This window comes from Corapipo altera, unplaced genomic scaffold (genome assembly GCF_003945725.1).
Source record: "Corapipo altera isolate COAL_440 unplaced genomic scaffold, ASM394572v1 201, whole genome shotgun sequence".
Taxonomy (NCBI): Eukaryota; Metazoa; Chordata; class Aves; order Passeriformes; family Pipridae; genus Corapipo; species Corapipo altera.
In genome coordinates this window covers 216,721-242,675 of record NW_020884940.1, presented here as the reverse complement: position 1 = coordinate 242,675, position 25,955 = coordinate 216,721, and the positions used below count along the sequence as shown (strand labels likewise).

The 25,955-nt window shown below is 55.6% G+C and overlaps 1 protein-coding gene across 1 annotated transcript; it reads left to right on the top strand.

Moving 5' to 3' along the window:
* Positions 1 to 3,318: 3,318 nt before the first annotated feature.
* Positions 3,319 to 25,517, top strand: TFAP2E (transcription factor AP-2 epsilon). Its single transcript, XM_027661441.1, has 7 exons — positions 3,319 to 3,345; positions 3,483 to 3,929; positions 4,223 to 4,274; positions 19,781 to 20,009; positions 20,228 to 20,346; positions 23,236 to 23,377; positions 23,961 to 25,517. The coding sequence occupies exons 1-7, from the start codon at positions 3,319 to 3,321 to the stop codon at positions 24,244 to 24,246; spliced, it is 1,302 nt and encodes a 433-aa protein (XP_027517242.1). The 3' UTR covers positions 24,247 to 25,517.
* The last annotated feature ends 438 nt before the right edge of the window (positions 25,518 to 25,955 follow it).

Sequence of the window (25,955 nt, the reverse complement as noted above, 5' to 3'; positions counted from 1 at the left end):
ATCCTTCACTGTGCTCTGACAAGATGGACAAGGCCCCAGAGGAGCAGGTTCACGTTCTGCTTTGCTTTGACAGCTTAAATGTCATAACACCATTGCAAACCCAACCATGGCATATGTTAACTTACAGAGTTCATTAATCTCACCCCAAAAGCACCGGCAACAAAATTAAATATGTCATAAGGTTGTTATTTGGCTGCTGCACTGCAGGAACCCAGCACAGCCCCCTCCCTCCTGCTGCAAGATGTAGCTGGATGGTGAGTGTGGAGGCCTGAGCAGAGAGGGGGCTGCCCTGTTCCCTGCCCACCCCTCAGCAGGGTCCCTGTCCTCCCCAGGGCCCTGCCTGGCTCTACAGATCCACAGCAAGGAGATTCTTTCCCCACCTAGATTCCCGGGAAAGGGACCTGGGAATTGATAGGAGCAGCGTGCATTTCCCTGAGGTCTTGGTGGGAGCTGGGCTTCTGGAGAAGAACTGGTCCATCGTTGGCTGGGGAAGAGCTCTGCTCACACACTCTGTGCTCCCACTGCTCTACTCAGTTGGTATTTTTGTTGCTGACCCCCAGGAGCAGAGGTTGCTACCTCAAGCCCCTCACATGCTCCTAGAAGTACCAACGCACACGTTGATCTCCTGGGAAGGAGCTCTGGGACCTTTGTTACAAAACCAGTTTTTCAGAGATTTCTGGCTTGGGTGCAAACGCAACAAGTGGTCCCTGGGTGGGGACCTGGCCCAGATCCACAGAAAATGCTCCCCATAGCAGGGGGGCAAGGGGGCAGCTCTTGTGTTGAGGACCTCAGCAGGATCATGTCACTGTCAGCAAACACAAAGGACCTTTGACAGAGCAAAACACAAGCACAGCTGGATAAAGAGCAGGTAATGGGGAGCTACATTTGAATGTCCTGTGCTCAGGTGACCCCAGCAACGGCTCTGGCCAGGCTGAACCAGTAGCAGAACCAGGCAGCTGCTAGGACAGCGTGTGTGCAGCCCCCTGTGTAACGGTCCTGGGCCCTGCCTGGGGCCTTGGGACAGCAGGTTACAGTGAGTAATTGTTTATTGTCACCACAGGTGGCTTAAGAGGTGCCTCCTGCCATGGGAGACCCAGGGGTTTGGTTTGCCCTCCTCACCAGGCAGGTGCTGTACAGAGGGGCTGGGGCAGGGAGGGACTTGGTCACCTTACAGGTACTATTTGGGTGTTTTCAGGTCCCTGTCTCCTTCCTGGGCACTGCTGCCCTGGGCTGGGGAGGGTGAGACCCCCTGGCAGCCCTACAGCCCCACAGCTCCCGGCTCCCCACCCCAGCCCACCGTGTCACCGTGAGCCCGGTTTGCCCGGCGTGTTCTGTGGGTGGCAGTGGGGCAGCTTTGCCTTTTGTTTTTCCTTCCCTTTGTCTGTGAGTGTTGCAGGTTTCCTCTGCTCCGTCTCATTCTTGGGTGGAAACACAAATTCCCTCTGAGGTGCTGTCAGGGACCATCCTCCTGCTCACCCACAGTCCCACAAAGGTCGGCTCACAGCCCTTCCCGCCTGGATTTTGCACAGTTTCACCTCTTTCAGATGAATAAAGAGTCAACATTATACGGACTAGATGAGTGAGGGATGTTAAGAATGAACTGGAACATAACTGCAAAATACAGCATATCCAATCCAATTTTTCCTAGCAAATGAAACGGATCTGGTGGAAAATAAATACAGAACTTCCAGGAGCAGCGTCCTTGAAGAGTATTTGAGGGGGATGAAGAAATTTGAATGGATCAACCCTCTACACCTCTGCACATCCCTCCTCCCTCCCTTAAATGCCATCTTTAACAGAAATAAATTAGAATAAACGATCAGCTCTTGCCTCCTAAAGACAGGTGGCAGGGTAATATTAAAAGAAATGAATAAAAATTCATTTAATGAGCATTGTTAATTAAACCTGGAAATCAAAGAGGTCTGAGTTGTGGGAATTCAGAGGAAAAATGAAAATGAAGGGAGCTGTAGCTCGGGGCGGGAAGAGTGGAATTAAATTAACTGCAGTGTGGGGTTGTGTTTGTTGATGTCGATCACACGGCACAGCGTGTTACAGCTGCGGGTGAAGGGTTTGTGCTCTGCTTCACCCAAAACCCGCCGCCAGTGGAACCTCCCGCCCAGCCACGGGCGCCCCGCGGGTGGCACGGTGAGACCGCGGGGACCCGCCACCCCACAGCCCGGCCACGGCGCCCGTGGGCTGCGGGGAACTGTGACCGTGGGTGTCCGAGCGCCGCGAGTGTGTGTCGGGGCGTGAGAGTGGGCGAGTGTGCCCGTGAGGGTGGGCATCCCCCGGCAGGGCCGTGCGGGGCATCACCGCCCCGCCGTGGGTCCGTGGGGACACCCCTGCGTGGGTGTAATATGGCGGGGGGGATAGGTTGTCATTGGGGTCGCTCTGTGCCGCTGGCGGGGCCTCCTCGTCCCCCCGGTTCGCCCCGCCGGTGCTCCGTGCCCAGTGCCGAGCGCAGGGACCCGATGCTGCGGGCCCGCCTCACCCTGCCCCGGAGGGAGGGCCCAAAAGCGAGGGAGGGATGGAGAGGAGGAGGGAGGGATGGTGGAGGGCGGGGAGGCAGGCACGCTGCCCGTCGGTGCTCCCCGGTTTCCCCTGCCTCTGTCGCAGCCGGCGCCCGCCCTCGGGTAGAGAGCCAGTCCCGGAGCACCCCCAGACACTTCTCTCTCTCTCCCCAGTCCGGGCTGCGGCTCTCCCTCCTCGTCGGGGGAGGTCTCAGCTGCCTTCGGGGCCATCGGTGCGCTCCCGGCCGGGGCCCCCCTCCCGGCTCGGGCTAATAAAGTCAAACCGTAGAGCATCGCCACCGCCCCACACCCCGCCCGCACCCCCGGATTCTCCTGACCCTGGGGGCTCGGTCCCGGGGCGGCCCGGGGCTCTCCGGGACAGGGCTCTCAGTCGGCGCGGCCCGGGGCGGGGGGCCCGGGGGTGGCACCGGGGGGAGGGTGTGCGGTACCTCGCGGGAGCGGGGCGGGGAGCGGGGCCGCCCGACGGCGCGGGGGTAGCACCGGCTGCGCTCCCAGGGGGCGGCGGGCGCCCCTCGCCCCCAGCCCCGGCCGCGTCCCGCCGCCGTCCCGCTGTCGGGAGCCGTCGGGGCCCCGCGGGAGCGGGCGGCGCGTCCCCGTCCCCGCGCTCTGACGCGCGCTCCCGGGGCGGCGGGCGCGCCCCCGCCGCTATAACTGGCGTGCATGGAGTCGGGGCCGGCGCAGAGGAGCGGGCGGGCGATGGGAGACGTCGCTTCGGCGGGATAGAGGGGCGGAGACGGGGGCACCCCCGGGGCCCGGCCCGCCCGGGGCTCGCCGCGGGCCCGCACCGATGCTTGTGCACAGCTACCCGGGCATGGTGAGTGCGGGACGGGCGCGGGCTGGGCGGGACGGGACGGGATGGGACGGGACAGGACGGGATGGGACGGGATGGGACGGGACGGGGGGTCCGGGGTCCGCGCTCACCTCACCTCACCGCCGTCTCCGCCGTCGCAGGACCGCACCGAGGGGCTGCCCGGGGCGCCGGCCGGGGCCCGCCTGCCGCAGCTGCCCTCGCTCAACCAGGCACCCTACGGTTCGGCGCCACCGCTCTGCCACACGCCCGCCGCCGACTTCCAGCCGCCCTACTTCCCCCCGCCGTACCCGCAGCCGCCGCTGCCCTACCCGCAGGGCCAGGAGCCCGGCTACCCGCACCTGGCGGACCCGTACGCGGCGCTCAGCCCGCTGCACCAGCACCAGCAGCCGGCCTGGCCCCCCCAGCGCGGCCGGCAGGACGAACCGGGGCTGCTCTCGCAGACCCACCGAGCCCTGGGGCTCGACCCCCGCCGCGAGTACCCCGCCGTGCCCCGCCTGCTCCACGGGCTGCCCGACGGCAGCCACGGCCTCGCCGACGGCCCGCTGGGCCTCCACGGCCTCGGTCACCACGGCATCGAGGATATCCAGGTACGGGGGGACGGCGGGAGCGCCGGGAGGGTGCCCGGGGGCTGGGGGGGAACGACCGATCCCGCCGTCTGTGCGCCCGGGGGCTCCAGGCCGGGACAGGTCGAGCCCCGCGGCGTCCGTACCCCCGGGCAAGCAGGGCCGCCGCGCTGGCATCCCCGTTACCGGGGCTCGTTCGTGCCACAACGATTCCTCCTGGCCGGGGGCAGCGAGAGCACCGGGCCGAGGCCGCACTGTCCCGGTGCCCGCCCGCCCCGGGAGCCGCCGGCTGACGGCTCTTTCCTCGGTGCTTTCAGGCCGTGGACGACGGCGGGATGAACCTTCTCGATCAGTCCGTGATCAAGAAAGGTAAGAGCGCGGCGGCTCCGCGGGACGCGCCACCGGGCCGGGCTCCGCGCCCGTTCCTGCCCTCGGGGCTCCCCCGCGTCGGGTTCCCCCCGTGACCGCCGTCCCGCGAGGCCCCCCCCCGCCCGTCGGGAAGGGCTCGCTGCCGTTCCCGACGAGACTGAAACGAAAGCGGCGGGTCCCGGCGGGGCCAGCGCGCCCACCCGCCCCCGGCCCGCGGCGCTCCCCGGGGCGGTACCGCGGCCGCCGCTTCTTCGCGGTACCGGGGGCAGAGGGACCCGGACGGGCGGATCCGGTTGTCGCGGAGCCCCGGGGCCCTCCCCGCCGGCGGCCGCGGGCGGTTTGCGTGGGAAGCCCCGGGGATGCCCCGGTGGGGCTTGGCGGCAGCTCCCGGTCCCGCCACCCCCGGCCACAGCCCCGCGCCCGGCGGCGGGGGAGGCAGCGCGGGCCGCGCACCGCTTCGCACAGCCCCGGGCCGCGGCGGATCGGGCCCGTTCGGCGGGGTTCTGCGGGGGGAAGGACGCGTTTAACGGGGGAGAGGAGGTGGCGCAGCCGCGGGGGCCGGTGCTACCCGTCCCCGCAGACGGGAGCGTCCCGCAGCCCCCCAGGCGGTCCCCCCCCGCCTCGGCAAAACCGGGCCTACGGAGACCCCCCCGTCTGCAACTCCAGAAACGGGGCTTCGCTCCGGGACCAGAGGGGGGAACGGCTTCTCCCTCCGGGACCAGCGGGGCTGCGGGCAGGGATCCCGCACGGCCCTCGGGGTCTCCCGTCTGCGGTTCTCCCCCGCACGCTGAGCATCCCCTCTGCTTCCCAAAGAACCCGTGGGTAGAACAGCTCAACTCCCTGAAATATTTTTGTATTGAACCCTCCGCCGGGGCGTTGAGGGAACGGGGTCTGGACCAGGAGCGATCGGTGCGGTGCTCGGGGCGACCCCTCCTATGGAATATTCCAGCGCTGCTCGTGGCTTCTCCCCGCGATTTTTTACAGAAATGTGTGCATGGCAAGGACGCGTTGAATCGCCGCCGCCGGGGCGGGTCCGGTAGCGCGGGCCCGGCGGGGGCCGCAGCCCCGCAGTCCCGGTGCCGGTCCCGGCCGCAGCCGAACCCCCGGTGACTGCCCGGCCCCGGCGACCCGGGAAAAACATCCCAGTTGTGCGATCCCAATCCCCGCCACCACCGATCGTTTCACGGGGGGAGCGGCGCTCCCGCTTCGCCGCAGCCCCTTTTCCCTGGAAATGGCTGTTCCAGGAACACGCGGCTGCCAGCGGGGCATTAATGACTCGCATTAATTGAGCTTTAATCAGAACGCAGGAGAGGCGTTTCATCAAACCCCCGGGAGAGAGAAATGCCCGCGACAAGCTGCGGGGTGCGTGGGCCGGGAGCGGCCTTGCCTCCACGGCTCGGGCCGGGCAGCAGCACCCAGGAGCCCTCGGGAAACACCCCGCAGCGGCAATATTTGTCTGGAAGTTCGGCTGGAGTTACAGTGGTTTGTTGGGGTTTTCCCATCCTTTTTCCAAACGCGCCATTAGTTAGAATTTTTCTTCTCCTATCCGGGGGATTTGTTGTTGTTCAGTGCCAGGTTTGTGCCTAGGGATTCTCTAGTCCTCTAGTCTTGGAAAGAAAGGAAAAAAAAAAAAAAAAGGAAAAATAAAATTTAAATATCCCTGGATGAAGGCGGGCACGGTGGGAGCAGGTCGCCCGCATCCCCCGTTGCGGAGTTGCTCTTCTCACGCAGGTTCTCGTTTGTTTTTTTTCTTTCTTCCTTTTTTTTTTTTCCAATATATGTATTTCCCCCTTCCTTATTTTTTTCCCTTTAAAATTATTTTTATTGTTGTTGTTTTGTTTGGGGTTTTTTAAATTATTTTTTTCTATTATTATTGCTGTGTTTGGAGGGCGAAGCCCCGAGTTCGCCGGAGAAATCGATAAATCCAAAGCCAAAATGGTGTTTGCAGGGGGACGCGGGCGATTACCCTGGGAAGGGCGGGACGGAGGCACCGGGGGTTCCTTGGGGCAGCGGCAGCACCGTGGGCTCTGTCCCGGCACCGCTCCGGGGCTCCAGTCCTCGTTCGCCCGTATTTCGGGGGCCGCGCTCCTTCCCTAGCCCTGGAAACCCCAAAACTGGCGAGTTCGGCTCACAAGAAAGCTGAGGAATTATAGAAGCTGCAGCCGGGAATGCCCGATCGAACGCCGCTGCTCTCTGCTCAGCCTGGGGAACAAATTCCTTCATATTCGGCTTTATTTAATTTTTTAAAATATGTAATGCGTGGTCGTTCTTACTGCTCTGGCTCTTCCAGCTTTGAGCTCTGTCCTGGTGCCCCAACGGGGCCGAGCCCGGGGCCCCGCGGGGGAATGACACCCCAGGAAAAAATACAATTAAATTAAAACCATCGGAGGGTCCAGGGCGGTGTAGGAGGGGGCAGGTGGGCAGCGAGACTCGGGGACCTCCTCTCTGCAAGGAGTGAGGGTAAACCCTAAAAAGCGCAGTTTTGTCCTCAATCGCGCCGAGATCTCAAGTACCGATTAATCCTGGAATTCCTGACGGAATGGCCGTGGGATAGAAACCTGATAGAAATCTGTGCCTGTGAAAACAGATACATCTCTCCGTAATTAGTTGCCGAGATACTGTTGTCCTGGTTCAACAAAATATTAATCATCTGCCCCAAATCCCCAAATCCCCCTTTAACTCCCGTCCTTGGAGGCGAGTTTAGTCAAGAAGAGCCCGGGACGGGATGGAAGCGGCCGCAGCCCCGCGCTGCCCCCGCAGCCGGTCCCGTCCCGTATCCCGGGGCTCCAGGACCGTCCCGTCACGGAGGGTCCCTGCCGGTGTCCCCTCGTCCCCCCGCACCGACGGGCCCCGCCGCGGGCGGGGAAGAAGCCTCCCGGAGCCTCGGAGCGTGTTGCGGGAGCATCCCTGGCTGCGCGTCTCTTTCCCCCCCTTTTCCTTCTCAAACAAACTTCCACGGTTCCAGCCGTTAATATAATTCCAGGGATTTTGTGGGGATCTCAGAGACGCGGTGTGCTGACAGCCTCCCCCCCGCCGGGGTGTTTTCCCGAGGGCTCCTGGCTGCAGGTAACCCGGACTTTAGGAAACAGCGTGGGGAGAGGACAAGGGGGTATCAGCCCCAACACGGGCTCGGGGACTCCCCCCGGGGTCCCCGACCCGCAGTCCCGGCAGTGACAGAGCAGCGCCCAGAGCCGGGTCCCGGCGGCGGGGACAGCCCGGGGAGGCAGATCCCGGCTGGAAACAGGCGCTCAAAGCTCCATTTCCACCCTTGCCCTCGGGACCGGCTCCGTTTCGTTATCCCCGTGGACGTCCCTTGGGGTGATGTGCGGTGTCCGGGGCGGTTGCGGGGTGAGGTGTGCGAGGGAGGCAGAGCCGGGAATTCGCTTGGAGCAGGGAGAGGTGACAGAAAAACGGAGGACGAGTCCCTTGCTGTCGCGACAAATAGGGGCTAGATCTAGCTCGAGAATTAAATGGATAAAATCCTGAATAGGGCAGCAGAGCCTTTATGAATATCTCGTTTGTTTGTTCTCCCTCTTTTCCAAAAGTATTTCAGAAATATTTGGGTCCTTTTGTTGTTGTTGTTTTGTTTGTGTGGTTTTATTATTACTGTTAGTATTAATTTATTTTTTCCTCCCAAGAATTTTTATAAGACCAGGGAGATATTTGACTTGAAAACATTAAAATTAACTCTGAAAAAGTTTAGTCCAGGGCTCTGGCTGCTTTAGTTTACGGCAGCTCAGGCATTTTCTGCTCCATTCACCTGCTTCCCTGGTGTTTAGTCGCCCAGGTCAGCTATTGAGGTCCAGCTGTGAGACCCCCCCAGACATAAAATTGGAGGCCCAATGAGCCCTGAGCTCCTGATGTGGGTTCTTCCCTCAGCTGGGCGAGGAGAGCGTGACTTTCTGGTTATGAAATCAAGCGTTAGGCCCCTGCTCTCAGTAGCAAAAAATCCTGCAGCTTGGTTGTAAAATAAGGAGGGGTTTTATTGCTTTCACATCCTTTCTGGATCAGCAGAAAGCTTCTCAGAGAGCCTTTTTATTACAAAGAAAAATAGAAATCTCTTTCCCTGGCACCCGGAGACACATTTGGGGTGTGGGAGCAGCCGGGGGTCCTGCCAGCGGTGGGTCAGAGAGAACCAGGGCCCTGTGGCAGCAGGAGAGGGGTGAGCCACGGGGGCCTGGGCACCCGCTCGCAGGCACGAGTTTTGGCTGTGGCATTTTACAACCTGGAGTAGAGACAGAGCAGGGTGGAACCAGCGTGGGCTCGCACTGGCACCCTGGCACGCATGGCACACGTCCCCGGGCTTCACTGTGGGGCAGCAGGACCTGGTCCTGCCCCTGTGCCCTGTGTTTGTGGGTCTGGTCCTGCCCCTGTGCCCTGTGTTTGTGGGTCTGGCCGCTGCCGCTCTCCCTCATGTTTGTGGAAATCATTCTGATTTCCACCCGAGGCTTTCGAGCTGCTCCGAGTGGCAGTGCTGGCTGTTTCTGCTCAGGAATGTGGACCTGTTTGGCTGGATGCTGGACAGACGGATGGAAAGCTGTGCCTCAGAGCCCACAGTCAAGAATATTGCACGAAGTAGCTGTCACTGCTAAGGAATGCGGCAGAGGAAGGAGATTAAGACCGAAATCCTTAGATCCACTCGCCACTGCACGCGAGCTCCAGGTTTTGATGCAAAGTCTCCCCGTGGGCTCCGTGTGCTGGTGGGACCAGGGCACTGGTGTGGTGGCAGAGGTGCCATTTCTCCTTTGTTTCGGTGCAGGGAGGAACTGAGCTGTAAGAAATGTAAGAAACCAGATGTGGCAGAGAAAAAAAAAAAAATCCTGAAAGAATGGTAGATTAGATAAACATCATTTCCTGTGATGAGCAAGGTAATAAATGAAGTCATCCTGTAAAACACCTGGGGCTGCAAAGACAGGGCTTGGAGAGGACTGTCCAGGGCTGTGGGTGGAGGCACTTGGCCTCCAGTCAGCTGCAGGGTGCTGGGCTCAACCAGGAGCTCTCCCTGCTCTCTGCAGCTTCATCTGCGGTGGAAGTTTGCCTGAGTGGGAAAAGGGGCTCACCCGGGACAAGCTGGGTCTTGACTGGTAGCTTTGCTGCCTTAGCACTGCTCCCAAATGCTTTAAAGTTTTGACAAGCCCTCACACACACCGGGAGATAGAGCAGCGTTCCTCAAAACATGGTCCCACCTCCCGATGCCGGCGCACGCGGTGCGCGGCAGGAACACCTACTAATCAAACACAGGGACTTGAAAGAAAGTTTTTTACTCTGAACTGCATCCAGATCACCATTCCTCCATTAAAATTATATTTTTAATGTCCTATAATTGCACCAGGATAAGCCCAGGTGTGTGTTCATGTGAGATAACACACGCGGGTACCGGTGAAGGCGCTGGGCTTTGTCTCAACCTCCCCAGTGCCTCCCAGGCATGTGTTATCTCCAAGTTTCATGTACCTTGTCATGACTTACTGTTTAATTAGATGTTTTTAAATGAATTTTTTTCTTTGTTAGAAATAAAGAGCAGTTCTTAAAGGGTAGGTTCAGAAAAGCCAGCTTGGGTTGCTTTTTGGCGTGTGGCGTGAGTCAAAACAGCAGCACCTCTGCTCCGGGAGTTGGACTCCAGGGGAGACTTCCCCATGGACAGCAGCAAGAAACTACTACAGACATGCTGGGCTGGCTCTAGAGCATCTGCCCCTCCATTTTGAGGAGGTATTTTTGTGTGTGTGAGGTGTTTTTGCAGCTCAGTGTCTGCTGTCACCACCCTGACTCCCACAGGAGCTGCTTCTTTCACCTGTGGGCTGGCAGTGGGGCAGCCTCGGCCAGGGGACGCCACATGGTGTTTGTCTCTGCAAAGGAGGTGGTGCCAAGATCTTATTTTTGTAGATTGTGCCACATCACAAGCACCTGCCTCACTGGGGTCCCACAGGCCACCCACCCACTGCAGCACAGACACAGGCAAGACCCACAGGGATCTATCCATGTCCCTCCAGCCCAGGGTCACACCAAACCTGCAGCAGAGCAGAGGCAAACACAGACCATTCCTCCCAGTGTAGTAATATTTCAAGATATATGATCTCAGAAAAAAAAGTTTGCAATCTGTCTTAATTATTCAAAGAGCTTAAATGAGGTTCTCTGAAGTCCTAGACTAGCACCCTAACCACTAAACCATCCCACCCTTTCCTGTGTGATCCAGGGAATTACTCACCCTTGCTGTCCTTCCATTTGTTTGTTTATTTTGATTCCTAATGGAGGAACTAATTAGCAAATGTGGATGTGATGCTTGGAACTGCTGCGTGCTCAGCTCTCTGTGCCCTGTCCCAAGCCCAGCTCTGCCACGTCCAGGTCTCACCTTCTGGTTGGTGAGAGGTGAAGTACTGTGGATCAGTGGGAAAGGGAAGAGAAGAAAGGGAGGTGAGAGGGAATTGCTGGAAATGAGCCCAAGGTATCATTAAACATCCCCAAGCACAGTGTGTCACAGCTGAGGAGCAGGATCACCACCTGTGAGCAGGTTCATCCCCACAGCCTAAAAATCCATCACAGTGTCTGCTGTGCGTGCCTGGGATTCCAGCCGGGCTGAGTCTCCCCACCCTCTATCTCAGGCATTTATCTGGCATCAGTCACCCCAGTGCTGAGGCGCCAGGGAACGAGGGATGGGGTCAGGCCCTGTTCCCTGCAGACTGGTCAGGCAGGTCCCAGGGAGCAAGTGGTGTCCCCAGTGAGGTGCCTGTGTGGGGATGGCGTGTCCCCAGGGCTCCCTGGGAGCCCAAAGGTGGCCACATGCATGGGAGAAAGCAGAGCCACCAGCCCAGGGCTGGAGAGGTGTGAGCAGAGGATCTGACCGAGGGTATTCAGAGTGACTCCGAGTACAAGTTCCCAGCTAGTAAGAGATGGGGCAGCTATCGAAGAACCATCACCAGAGGGTTTGTCCCACCAACACACTGGTTTTGGAAACCCAAGGCATCTGAGCAAGGAAAAGTAAAAGCATTTTCTCTGTGAAAATGGGTGAGCAGTGCCTGTCCCCAGAGGGATTCCTGGTCAGGCCGGTGGCTCCGGAGCAGCCGCTGATTCGGGTTGCTGTGGTCAGACCCTGACCGAAATCCCGCCAGCTCTGCAGCCTGGCACTGAGCTCTGTATGAAGAGAAGAATTTTTTAAAATTATTATTCATGTCTAATCTTTGCTGAAGGGTCGTTTACCCTTCAATAATCTAAATACATTTAACAAATTGACAGGAACATCACCGTGGCTTCCACAGGATCCGCCACTGCTCACTGAGACACCACAGCTTTGTTCTCCCCTTTTAGCTTATGTAGATCCCAGCCACACATTCAGGTGCATCTATAGGGAATACAGGGGAAAATCTCTCCAGCATGATACTGTAAAGTGGATTAAACTGTTTGAACACATAAAGATCCCACAGACCGGGTGCCAAAATGTTTTTTGCTGCTGAAGGAATAAGCCGAGGGTGGTTGATGCTACAGGCAGAACGATGGTGCGTGCAGGGCTGGGAGCACTCACTGCTGCACAGCCAGGGAAACTTCCCTTGGTGTCACAACGGAGCTGTGTGGGTTTCCAGTTCCTCTGGCTTAAATCCTCGGGCTCTCCAGCCTCCCGTTTCTGTTTCCTGCCTTCCCAAGACCCGCGTGGTTTGTGCCGTGAAACGTGAATTCTACACAAGCAGAATTTGAACTGAATTTTAAGTGGTTGTTAAGTAATTGAACTGAAATTTAAATAGTTGTTTTTCTGGTGTAGATACAAGGGGGTGTAGCTGCAGGTCTAGGAGAAAAAAATTTAGAGTCAGGAGGAGGGAAATAATGTGAAATACCAGACTGACTTCTCCCATGAAGTCGCTGTGTCAGGGCAGCTTCTAACCAACAGCGCAGAAAACAGGTGCCAACACACTTTGACATTCAAAAGCAGAATCCAAATCCTTTTCATTCATTCCCTTCGAAGGTTCAGACACTTGGGTTTCACTGTTTAAGGGGACATTTTAATCATTAATATTTGGTGCTTTCCAGTGGGGTGTTACTGCTCAGGCTGCAACATCGGGGGCTCCCCAGACAGCAGAACCCACTCCACAGAATGAAGTATGGAAGGGAAATGTGTGGGAACCCACCATGAATTAATTGTGAGCAGCTTCCAAAAAACTGACCAACTATTCTGAACAGCAGCACTTTTGAGGCCAAGTCATTCCTAAATGATAGAGCAGGGAAATGCATTAGCTGAAATTATTAATTGCAAAGCTCTTACTAATCCTTTTCCCAGCCCTGCAGAAGCACAGGGGCCTGAGTAAATTTTAATATTATATCAGGTGGCCACTCCTATCGAGACACAATGCACTGTGCAGGGACCATCCTTAACCAAGACATGGTACCCAGTGATTCAGGGGAGGCTGAACCTTCCCAAAAGCTCCCAAAGCTCCCCAGGAGACACCTGCAGTGACACGTGGCCAGGGCTGGGTCAAACAGAGGCACAGAAAGAAAAATGCAATTAATGTCACATGGCACCTTCACATTTCTCTCCCAATCTGATGAATTGATTTGCATGGGAAACAAAATGTTAAATATGGGAGCTTTGCATAGGCATGGGACCTCTCCTGATCAGCTTTCTCATGGGAATAGTTTGGGGCTGTATCCCTGCTCTCCTGAGAGGGTCCCAGATCCATTTCCCTATCAGGACTCAGCAATCTGGAAAGCACAGAGATAAACCCAAGATTCTTTCCATCCTTCCATTTGAAAAGGCCGATGATGGTGGTTCCTAGAGAGGCTCTTTGACACTGGGACTTGGTTCAGGTTGTGCATTCAAGATAAAGAAAATACCTGTATAATCCCCTCTGGGAAGAGAGGATAATTACAGAGTGCGGGTTTGAAATACAGCTGATGGCTCTGACCTCCTTCCCTGGACCATCAATAAATACCTCTCTGCTGAAACACCAGGAAATTGGAGCAGCTGAACTCTGCAGCACCTCCTCCCCGAAAAAGGGCTTTTAGAGGGATGGCGGGAGCAGCTGCCCCTGGCTCACACCCCCATCCCGATATTCTTCATGCATGTACCTCCATCTTATAATTTACATCAGAGACATTCAAAAGAAGGTTAGGTGAGCTCACTGACAGCTCTTCCTGGAAGACAACAGCAATCCTTCACCTTTGCAGCACTTCCATCAGGGGCTGCACACAAACATCCATCAGCCAGAGCTCCCCCCGCCCAGCGCGGGGCAGAGCGGCAGGACCCCCGTGTGGGGAACAAACAGTTTGGGGCTGTTCTCACTGCAGCTGCAGAGTCGTGGAAGCAAAACCTCGGCACCTGCCGCAGGTTTGGAGGGTGCCGGTGTCCCCTCCGGTCTCTGTCCCCCAGCGATGCCCGAGGCAGCCGAGCTGACCGGGGCACGGCCCCGGAGAGGGGCGGGGGGCTGAGAGGCTTTGAGGGGCCTGGAGACAGCGCTGTGGTGCCTGAAGATGAGCGATTGCTTTATCCCAGGTTGTCTCCTGGGGCTATTCACTGATACCTCTTTAAAACGCAATCTCAGCTGTAGCACACCCTAACTTTTAAAGGGATGTCTCAACAAAAGCCCCAATATTCCAGGGATTCCGTCTTCCTGAGGAGGAGAATTTACCTGTGATGCATCTGAGGAGAGAAGAAAACTGACTTGTAAGACGGGCAGCGATTTGCATGTTCCCTCTGGACTTGTTTTTCCCCTCGCAGCACACCGAGCTCCAGCTGGAAATGGAACAGAACAAATAACACCATGATAAGCAACTCAATTCCCAAGTACCACAGATTTTCCTGCTTACGAATCATTTTGCAAGCAGGCAGCACATTTCTCCTGTGGAAATGAGTCAGTACTTTTTTTATTTTTTTTCAGTAGGCAAAGTTTCTTTTCCCTTAAACCCAGAGGTCGGTGTTGTGCTGCCAAACCCCGAGCACTGGCACCGGCTCCTGCAGCTCCCGGCAGCGCCTGCACACAGAGCCCGAGCTGCAAATGCACCTTTTTCACTGAATATTTACATATCAAAGTGGCCATTTCCAGGAATCACAGGGATAATTCCAGCCACAAACTTTTGTGAACACAGATGAGGAAGTGGCGGGAGAGCAGGAGCTTGGGCATGGAGCATCCTCAACCCAGGGGAAGAGGGAGGTACAGGGCTGTGGACTGGTCTGTGCTGGAACTTCTCCGGGAAAAGCACGAAATTCTCCGAGCCTTTCTAGGTAAAAGCCTTTGAAGAATTGGGTTTGTTTTGCTCCTTTTCTGTGACCTGGAACTTAAAAGCCGAGGGACCCACCTCTGCAAGCCAGAACAGAAGTGGCAGAAACTTTGTGGTTTCTCTTAGAACACTTTGAAGGCACAAGGCTCCTTGCTCCATCCACAGGATTCACAGCCGAGGGATCCATTCAGAAGTGGTTTTAATCTTTCTCCCGGCTGTCTCCTGAAAAACCCTCACAGAGACACGGCTCTGACATTCCATCCCACCCACAGCATCGCCAGAGGTGTCAGGACCTCATGTTGTTCATGGGAATTGCCTTTCCAAGCTTGTCTGCTGCTCCAAGGAGCACATCACATCCTGTGCTCAGGCCATGGACCAGCTCCTCCTGGCTACATTCACCACCCAGGGAATTCTCACCTGAAGAAAGCTCTCACCAGAGATCACTTGGCAAGATTTAATTGGGTATCACAGCATCCCTCCCAGGTAGACATTATTATATTATATTATTATCTCCAATTTGTTGATGGAGACAGTCAAGCCCCAATTGGGGTGGTGACCTGCCCTGTGTTGTAACACAATTCCATGCTGGCTGTGCCAGACACAGGGAGACAACTCCAGGCAAGCAGTGTCCTCCAGCTCAGGGAAGTCAAGGGATGAAGCTTTTGGTGTCCTTGGGCACCAAGAACTGCTTGGAATCACCCTCTCTCTCTGTATCAGGGGCTTTTGTGCCACAGCAGAAGGAGCTGTACGAGCTTCGTCATCTGCCAGCTACACCCAGGGCACATTTAAAAGACAAACCAGAGCTGACTCAGCACAAAAAAGGCACCTCTGGTGGGAGACCACAAGTCCTGTGGTTCAAAGGGAAGACAAAGCCATGTGTACCTGCTGCGAGCACTGAGGCAGGTGGTTGGTGTGGGAGTTCGTGTCTCTCTCCACTGCTGCTCAACACACACCTGAAACAGGGTGCATTGCAAGGGGCACCTGCCTTGAGGTGTTGAAGGCAGCAGAGAGATGCTGAGCCTGATGGAGAAGCTTCCTGGGACGTTGTACAGAAGAAGTGAGAATTGTTTCCCTTCCCAGCAAGGGGCTGTACACCTGCTATTGCCACAGTGCCCTTCCCAGCAGCCAACTCCAAAACCTCAGAGCACCACGAGCCAGGACAATGTGGTGACAAACAGCTCTACCCCACAGCACCAACAGAAAATCCAGAGCTATAAAAACAGAGGCTGTGCTTGATCAGTCTGCAGCACAGACCCTCCCAGCACTTGGGCAGTAGCTAAAGCCTGGATTACTTGGAGAGGCATCCCCACAGACTGGAATTGCACACACACACAGAGGTCATGCCCATGTACCTGATCTTTGGTAAATCATTTAACTTGCTCTGTGCCTCAGCTTTCCCCAGCTGCACTAAGGAGCCGGCTCGAGCCAGGAGTGATTTAATGGCTTTGGTGGCTGGTGCTGCACCAGCACCAGGCTGAGGATTAGTAATGCATGAAGCTCTTTGAGGTCTGCCAGTTTAACCTTTCTCCAAAATCAGTTTTCCGTTTCCAGTCCAACCCCCCTGAGCTGTGGCTGCCCACAGTGCTTACCTGCATCCAGGAGCCTGATAGGTCAAAATGCTTCACAGAGGCTTTAGTTGGTGAAACCTGCAGCCAAACTCACCTGGATTTGCTGAATTAGAAGTAGCAGGATTAATCTGAATAAACAACCATCCCACGGGGAAAAAACACTGGGTAGCTAAAGAAGAGAGCAAAAAAATTTAGGGGGGCAGAGTGGAGCAACCAAGCCTCAAAATATAATAAGTTCAGATGGCAAAGATGGCTGTGAGAGAGAAAGACCTTCCACTTCCCAGAGGCTTTCTGAGTAGTTGCTGGTGGGCTGATATCTCCTTCCCCTTTCTTTGGCTGAATCAGCCCAAACCCAGTTTGTACCCTGCCCTTTATACCTTCCTGGAGTGTGGTGGGGTCACCCAGGTGTGCCCCATCCCTCTCATCAGGCAGGGCTGGAGGGGCACTGGTTTGGGCACCAGTATCCCACCCTTCCCTTGTCAACCTGTGTAAAGTGTGAACAAGCATCTCTGGGATGTGTTTCTGCTGAAAACCCATAGTCAGGAGTGGGAGCTACGCCCACCCAAACCCCTGCCAGGGGGATGAGCAGGGTGAGAGCCTGTGGGAAAGGTCCTCACCCACACCAAAAATGGGTGTCTCTTATGGCTGATCACAGAGAACCTCAGAATGGGTGACCAGTGCAGTGACACGATGGGACATTTCTATTCCCAGCTGCAAAGCACTATGTGGGGTTTGGGTCTGTGCTGTGCCCAGCTGCCCCCCTGCCCCGTGGGGCCCCCACTCGTGTTGGGGCCGTTCAGTGCCTCAAACCCCGTCACCAAAGCCCCGTCTGGCTCCTGCGGGTCGTTCCTCTGCGCCGTGGCCGGGGTGGCCCCTCAGCACGAGGCTGTGGGAGCAGCACCGGCGGGGTCAGGAGCCTGCAGCCCCCCTGGCCCGGCTGGGAAGGGCGCAGGGGGTCGGCGCCGGGGGCGTGGGGCTGTCGGCCGCGGGCTGAGCCTCCCCTGCACCGCTCTCATGCTTCCTTCTTGTCTGCAGGCTGGCTCAGGTGCTCCGATCACCTGCTGCTTGCGGGAACGGGAAAGCAGCAACTGAAGATCGAGGGGGACTTTTGGTTTACTCAGATGACAAGAGACAATTTTGGTTCCCCAAAAGCCAAGGAAACAAAGCTGTCAGGCTTTAATGGTAGCTTGTCTCCCTCCTGCAGCATGTTTATGGGCAAACAAGCTGCAGATCAGACCAGGCAAACAGCAGCAGGTGAGGCCAAATAACAATAATTCATAATTAATGGCGAATGTGGCTTTGTTTATTCTTGTTGTGTTGAGGCAATGCTAATGGATGAAGCTGTTACAGGACTCTGGGGACCGGCTCAGTTCCCAGCGCTGCCGCCTGCTCTGCCCCTCTCTCACCCCTCGTGTGCCCCGTGAGGGCACGAGCTCCCCGTGACATGGGTGCCCTGTCCCACTTTGCACAAGCCCAGAGCGACAGGCTTGAGGCTGAGGCCTTGAGGCAGAAGAGCAGTGCCAATATCCATGCTCAGTGCCAGTGCCTGGCCCCGTTTGCTCGTGGCCTGGAGCGGGGCCGACCCCACTGCACTGGGTCCGGGGTACAGCTTTCCAGGGGGATTTGTTTCTCACAGTAGCACCATCCCTAAAAGCTCCAGTACACGTTTGCCAAGTGTTGTGGTGTCTCCATGCTGCACCATCAGCATCACCTGTGCCTCCCCACCGCCTGCTGCTGCGTGTGGGGTGACCAACAAACGCACCAGAGATGCACCCAACCCCTCCCCAGCCCTGTTTTCCGTGGGCTCTGGTGTTAACTCGCTCTGGTGCCGGATGGGTTTGCCCCCTCCCCAGACGCCGTGTCCCTCGGGTGTGTGGTGAGGCACAATCCCTCTCCCTGCATGGCTCTGCCATCCCTTGGTGCCCGCAGGTCCCTGGCCACGCATGCGGCTCGAACGCGGTCCCCGCATGATCGTGGGCATGCACAGAGACACACGTACAACACACCTGGCAGAGGGGGTCGCCTATGCAGAGCCCTTCATGCCACACTACAGGCAACACCTTCCCTCCTAGGGAGGCTGGCCTGGGGGGTGGCCCTTGCTGCAGCAGAACCCCCACGCCAGGACCGGGACCTGCAGGGCCTTGGGTATTTGCAAACCACGCTGTGACTTTTGATTCTAAGGGATCCCCTGGAGACTGCCCTAACCTGTTCCGGGACTGTGGAAGAAAGCTTTGAAGTCGCTGCTTCCTGGAAATAGTTTTGGTTTCCTACGTCTCATGGGGATGTTCCTGTACTTGTTCTTCCCTGAACATCCCTGAAGCAGCCTCAGTCGTGGCAAACACCCACCGCAGCTGCTGGTTCCAGCAGGGCACTGGTGCATCCCGCCCTTCACTCCTTGACTTTGTCCAAGTTTGATGTTGGGAGGAAACTCCACATCCTTCAGTTCACTGCCATTCATCCTTTAGTCTTAAAACATGAGCCATTTTTATGTAAAGTGCTGATTTTCGTTGCCACGCTAAAAGTCATTGAGCTGGATTTACAATGTGCTGATTGTAAGCACCCCCTCATAGGTCCAGTCCCTGTACCCTCCCCTATTAATTCTGGGATTTCTGTTTCATTTTGGCCATGTGTGTTTCCTCTATAAACCCTGCACCTCACCCTGGCATTCGCTGCTGTGTTACTTGCAGGAACCATCTGACTGTGGAGCAGTCATTCCCGAGGAACCACAAAGAATGCCAGGGACAAAATGATCTTTGGATTCCTTCAAAACCTGTATTATTCCCCAAGTTAAATTGGTTCTTGATTTCAGAACATAAAAGCCAAAGAGATTTGGCACGAGTCTCAGCCACAGTTTTAACCTGTAAAGGTTTATTGCGTCTAAGAACGTTTCTTATGGAATGACAAACGGGAAAACTGAGCCCCTTCATCCCTGTGTCACGCCACGGGCCTGATGCAATGCTGCAGTCACCAGTGCCTAACCTTGTGTTAATTGACTTTTGCCCATTAAGTAAAGGGAAGTCTGTGCTGGATAAATTGGGTTTGATCTTCTCAAGCTTCCTTTAAAAGGGAGGGATGATGAAAGTTCAGGGCTGCGGCTGGTTGTGGGGCTAATCCCAAAGCTGAAGGCAAAGAGACTCTCTCCCCTGGTTCCCATGGGTGCACGCTGGAAGCACAGCTCTCAGCCAGCCCAGCAGCTCCCGGGTTTGGGGCAGGGAATGGAGGTGGTGGCTCAGGGGGTTGATCTTGCCCGGTGGGATGCAGAGTGTGCGGGGCAGAGTTGGGAGGCAGCCGTGATCCCGGGAGGGGATCGGTGCCCCAGCCAGTGGGACCAGCCAGGCTTCTCCCTGCCACCCACCTCCCAGAGGGGGTAGGGAGGGGACCTGCTCACAGGTCCAGCCAGTGACACTGTGGACAGTCCTCAGCCTTCCAGGAGACCAGCCCAAAACCTTGGCTTTAATTACAGCCGAGCTGGGAGGTGTGGGAACGCAGGCAAGAGCAGCATCCAGGCTTCTTCCTTTCTGTGACCTTTACTTAGTTTAGTTTCATCACCCCACATCTCTTCTTTCATTGAGGAAAACAGGGAACTAACTGAGACATCCCAGCAGCTGTTGTGCTGTTTGTGGATGGCAGGACGTGGTGTGGGAGGCTGCAGAGCTGCCCAGAGAGTCACCACACAGCGTCCCTGGCTCCGGGCTCTCTCAGCCACAGTCTCCTCTTCTCTCTCCCTTCCTTGTCTCCCAGTGCCCATCCCCTCGAAGGCCAACGGCACCACCATCTCCAGCCTGTCAATGAACAAGGATGGCCTGGTTGGAGGGGTGACGAATCCCAACGAGGTGTTCTGCTCCGTGCCCGGCCGCCTGTCCCTCCTCAGCTCCACCTCCAAGTACAAGGTGACGGTCGGGGAGGTGCAGAGGAGGCTCTCACCCCCCGAGTGTCTCAATGCCTCCCTCCTCGGTGGGGTCCTCCGCAGGTGAGCTGCTCCAAGAGCCCTGGGGTCTGTGTTCAGCACCAGCTCTTACCTCTCAGATAAACAGAGAGGAGAAAACCTGGTGTCTGGTACATTGGGGAATAGTATTTTTGTTTCTTCTTCTTCTGTCTTTTCAAACCTCAAAGCTTAAACTGGGACCATGGTTATTTTAACATGAATTACACTGAATTTCCCCTCCCCTCTTTGTTTTCTCTTTTCAGAGCCAAATCAAAAAATGGGGGTCGGTGTTTAAGGGAAAGGTTAGAGAAAATTGGATTAAATCTACCTGCAGGGAGGCGCAAAGCTGCCAACGTCACCCTGCTGACATCCCTCGTGGAAGGTAAGAGCTGCTCCCACAGAGGGTGGGAGTGCCAGAACTTCCACTCCCTTCATTTCCAGCTTTCCACAAACTTAACTTCCAGAACACTTAAAGTATGGGGCAGCCACCACCAGCTGAGCCTGGGAATGTCCCCTGTGTAAACCTCCATGCTGATCCAAGCACACGTCCTTTAAAATGAACAGACCCTTGGGAAGGCAGAGGGCTGAACAGCAAATGTCCAAGAAAATGTCCAAGCATGGTGACTCTGCTCATGGCAGGGGGTTGGAACTGGATGGTTTTTAAGGTCTATTCCAACCCAAACCATTCTGTGATTCTGTGACTGTTTTCCAAAACTCAGGCATTTCTGTCAGACCAGCCATAGCCCATGGGAAAGGCACCCCCATGGATGCTGAGTGGGTCTGGCTGGAGCTCAGGGTACCCCTCCTTTCTGCTATCAGTGGGGTCACAGAGTCAGAACACAAAAAAGCTTGAGCAAAGCTGCCAAGGTTCCACAGCTGCTCTGCAGCCCCGTGCCCCCAGTTCGGGCACAACGCTGACCCCTCCGTCAGGGCTCCATCCCCACGCCCAGCTCTGTGCCTCATCCAAGTGCTTCCCTCCTCCCTGGCACAGCAGAGGGTGAGTGAGACATCAAGGAGATGCCAAAGAGCTCCCAGGTCTCTCGGGTGGAGCTCAGGTGTGCAGCAGCCACCCTTGTTCAGAGCGTGGCGTTAAGGGCCGAGCTCCGGAAAATGTGCATCCCCACCTGGATGTGTGAGGTGCCCCTGCCCAAAGCCACTCGGTTGTTTCCTCCCCTCCTACTTCTTTGCACTGTGGAAATGATGATGTCTCCGCTGCGCCCTGGGAGGAAAGGACACGGGACACAAACAAATGGAATGACAGCTCCGCCTGCCTCCGAGCTCCGGAATCCATTGTGTCCGTGCCCGGCGCGGGGCAGGCAGCTGCCTGCGGATCCTGAATAGAAAATCATCCCCATTGTCGCCAGCAAATTAAATGACCCGCTTCATTAGGCCGAGGTTGTTACCGAGGGCAGTTGGTTTGTGCTGAATGAAAGGCTGATTTCCATGAAAAGAAAAGAAAGAAAAGAACGAAAGAAAGAAAGGAAGGAAGGAAAAATGTACAGTTTGAGTTCAGGTGGCTGCTGATGTTTTGGTTCCTTCTTGCCAGCTCATAGTAAATAGGAGTGGTGCCCTGTGTGCTTGGTGGATGTAATTTCCTCCTGAACATGTGATGGTACCAGGGATGTTCCAGCCAGAGGAATGTGCTGCTGCTTTCTCTCACACAGAACTGGCTTGTGCCCCTCTGTCCCAGGCACCCTCTTTCCTGGACATTTGCTGTCTTGGCTTAATTTGTTTTCTCCCCTCTGCCTTCCCAATGTCTGACCATTTAAAAGAGCCCCTGGATGTCTCTTTGAATGCTGATGATATATTTTTTCTTACACTGACCCACTCACACAGATGGGGAGGATGTTCCTGGGGAACCCAGGAAGCACCAGGCAGAAACAGCTCCCTTTGGAGTCCTCACTGAGTACACAGAGCACTCACCTTCTCTTGAGCAACTGCTCCATGAGGGCAGCTCCAGCCTGGACCCAGGGGAGCAGCAGGGCTGTATTTCCACTCCAGAAACACCCCTAAGTTCTCAAAAGAGCCTCAGGCAGGCTCCTCTGGCTGCTCTGCACCCCGAGTGCTCTCCTGCAGCCTCTCCTCCCCAGGCTCTGGCTCAGTGTGGCTTTAACATCTCTTCCCAAATCCAGGTTGCCCTGTTTCCCCTGACACCTCCCTAATCCAACCTCCAAATTGCTTTTAAGACATTCAGATATGCAGCCACTCTCACACTCATGGAGGAAATAAATCCTGGCTCCAGCCTTGTCTCTGACCATGGGCTCATTCAGCTGTCTTTTATCATCCCAGTAACAGTTTTCCAGCAGTTGTTCCTTTCTGACTGTCTTTTAACACACAAACAACTGCAGTTCTGATTCTGTAGGTTTACCTTATTTGCTCCTTCTTTGGGGGAGGAGCTGAAGTGGAAAGTGCTGTCCTTATGTGGGAAGCACGGGCACTTCCCCCTAACTGAGCTCCAGGATCCGGGCAGGCCGGGCTGGGATCTGGGTTAATGCTGTTAGGATGGATGGCCTAATACGTGTGAGCAGCAGGGGGGCAAGTCAAATTAGCTCTGCCTGCCTGACCTGGATTTTGGGTGTTGGGCATGATCAATGGCCATCAGCTCTGATTATTTCCACGGGGACGCCTGGAGATGGATCAATCCCATCAATGGGTGGGCATTTCCACGGGGTGATGGATACGCTGCCTGCACGTCCAGCCCGAGGGCCCCGGCTCACTGGGGGAGGATGTAACCCCCTTCCTCCTGCCCCTTCCTCACAGCCCTGCTTTGTCCTGTGGTCACAGGGCTGAGGTCGCTCTTTCACCCTCCAGCCCCCATTTCTGCTCGGTTTGGAACAGCCAAGCAGGAAATCTGGGAAGAAGGAGGGAGAGAAAGATGCAGCAGGGGATGTTCCCAAGTGAAAAACGCCTCTGCTGCCCTTCCTTTCGGAGCAGGTGCCCAGAGTCACACCTCACTCTGCTCCAAAGCCAGCACCTTCCTGATGCTCTTTTAAAAGGCAGTAAAGGAAGGATCCAGCTGCTGTTTAGAGCAGGCAGTGGCTCGTTTGGCCCATGTGGACTAATTGCCTCGCAGAGGAGAACGAGAAACTCACAGTGGTTTCTGCACCAAGAGCTGAAGGTGGGGAGAGCTCTTGGGCAGTCACTGCAAAGGGAAGCACCCCAGTCCCACCAGAAATGAGCCCCCCCAGTGAGATGGCTGAAGCTGCTGCAGAAGTTCTCCCCTCGCCCAGGGCATGGGCCGGGTGCTGATGTCCCTCTGTCCTGCCCACAGGTGAGGCCATTCACCTGGCTCGGGACTTCGGGTACGTCTGCGAGACCGAGTTCCCGGCCAAGGCGGCGGCAGAGTACCTGTGCCGGCAGCACTCCGACCCCGCCGAGCTGCACACCAGGAAAAACATGCTGCTGGCCACCAAGTGAGTGCAGAGGGCAGCGAGCCACCGGCGTGTTCGGTGCCCACAGCCCGGGAGGGCAGCGTTGGCCTCCAGAGCTTCCTCTTCTGTGGGGAAGAGAGGGGCTCACACGCTGCAGGAAGATGAGCAGCAAGGTGAAGGGCCTGCAGGGACTGAAGGGCTTGTTCCTCCATGGGAGAGGGTAACACAACCACGGGGGAGCATTTTGGCACTGCCTCATGTGCCCCTTCAAAGCAGGAGCAGTGGCAGTGGCTCCAGCTCTGCACCCAGGAGTGGCTCCAACTCTTTCCACAGGCTGGAGCTGAAAAATCCTGGTGGGGAGGAGGTGGCTGTTGGTGCAGGGAGGATGAAAAGAACCCCCAGACACACCCAGAGAAGTTGTGGCTGCTCCATCCCTGGAAATGTTTAATGCCAGGTTGGATGGAGCTCTGAGCAACCTGGTCTAGTGGAAGGTGTCCACATCAGAGGGGTTAGAACTGGATGATCTTCAAGGTCCCTTCCAACCCAGACTATCCTGGGATTCTATGATTCTGTGTCCCTGCAGCTCTGCATGAGCTGTATAATGACCAAACCCTCTCTCTTTCAGACAAATTTGCAAAGAGTTTGCAGACCTGATAGCCCAGGACCGGTCGCCGCTGGGGAACAGCCGCCCCTCGCTGATCCTGGAGCCCGGTGTCCAGAGCTGTTTGACTCATTTCAGCCTCATAACCCACGGCTTTGGGGGCCCGGCCATCTGCGCCGCCCTCACCGCCTTCCAGAACTACCTGGTGGAGTCCCTCAAGGGGCTGGATAAAATATTCATGAACAGCACGGGGAACGGGCACAGCGGGGACTCCAAAGCGTCAGACAAGGAGGTGAAGCATCGGAAATAACGCGCTGCCTCCCCCCGGTGGGAGCTCCCCCCGGGCACCCGCGGTGGCACCGGGACGGGGCCGGGGAGAGACGACCCCAGTGCACTGTTTTCTGAACTCTGCTGCGTTCGAAGGCGGGAGGAAAACTCGTGAAGCAAACAGAAAAAAGACAAAAAAAAAAAAAAAAAAAGAGGATTTAAAGAATTTAAGAAGAAAACAGCTCTAATGGACGTAGTGAGATTGAGGGAAGCCAGGCTGACGGCTTTGGGGTTTTGCCTTTTTTTTTTTTTTTTTTTTTAAATCGTGGATGCAGGAAGCCAAGTCATGTGCAATTTGAGTTTGTTTTGTTTTGTTTAAAAAAAAAACGTAATGAAATCCTGAAGTGCTCCGGGAATTTGCTTCAACTGAAAAACTGAGAGGAAAGAGGAGAAGCCTCGTCAGTGCAAGACCCAGAGCAGGAGCAGCCAAGGGCAGGGGGATGGAGCCCTGGCTGCACCTGGATTTATCCACTGGTTTTGAGGCAAACACACAGGAAACCTTCCCCATTCCCCACCTACAGCCCATCCCTAACACCAGGCCAAGGAAAATTGCCAGAAGAACTGCTTTGGATTTAAAGCAGGTTCAGACTCCGTTTACAGCTTCAAACTGAGACTCACTGTGGATTTTCCCATGGGCTGAGGAGCCCCAAGCCTTGGCACGAGGGAGGAACAACCACCCAGTCCACAGGTCCCAAGGAGAGTCCTCCCAACTGCTGCCCTCATGGCTGGGGACAAGGCAGGTGAAGTTAAACCCAGGACTAATTAAACCTCCACAACCTACAGATAACAGCACACAAGTTTCTAAAACAAACAGTAATAGTTAATAAAGCACAAGGAGCAGAACTTGAACCAGGCCAAACTGAACTGTTCTAAATCTGTATATATTTATTTATGTGTAATTAAAATCTGAAAGTTTTAAAATGTCCAGTGCAAGTTATTTATATCAAACTGAGTTGGGGTTTTTTTTTGTTTTGCCTTTTTTGTTCGTTTGTTTGTTTTGGGTTGGTTTTTTGTTTGGTTTGGTTTTTTTTTTTAAAAGATGAAAATCTTTGGATTTTCTGCCATTAGAAATGGGAATGAAGTTTTGGATCCACCAAACTGTAGCATGGGCAGGCTAGGCTGTGATGATGATAACTCTTAGAAGTTCTGCAGGATTTTGTACTTGCTGTTGTTTCTCTTAATGCTGCAATAGATGTACGACACCCACACCACAATGTCATTCTCATTCTCTTAATAAACCTCTTTTTATTTGAAGAAAGCACCTCCATCGTCTTTGTGAGAAGGATCCTCGGACTCTGTGGTTGCATCTTGAAACAGGTTATGTGGATTAGTTATATAGGAATTGTATAGATTTAAGAGAGAATCCTCCAGTTTCATGGCTGGGGTTTGCCTGAAGCCCCAAAGGGAGCTCAGGGAGTGACAGGAGCTGGAGTTCATGTCCCAGAGTCCCCAGCCCTGGTGCTGAGCCAACCGGCGCCGCTGGAGATGAACAGTGAGATGATGTGTCTGCTGATGTTTCAGAACTACTCAGGGTAGTCAAATCTAAACCTGTCTGTGAAGACCTGCAGAAGGACCTCATGGTATCAGTGATAAATTAGAAGATAAAGGAACCCCACTAATCTGCAGGCAATGAAGCTCCAGGTCAGCTGCTGTTCCAGGCACCTCGTGCCCTCAGAGCTCAGAAATAAACCC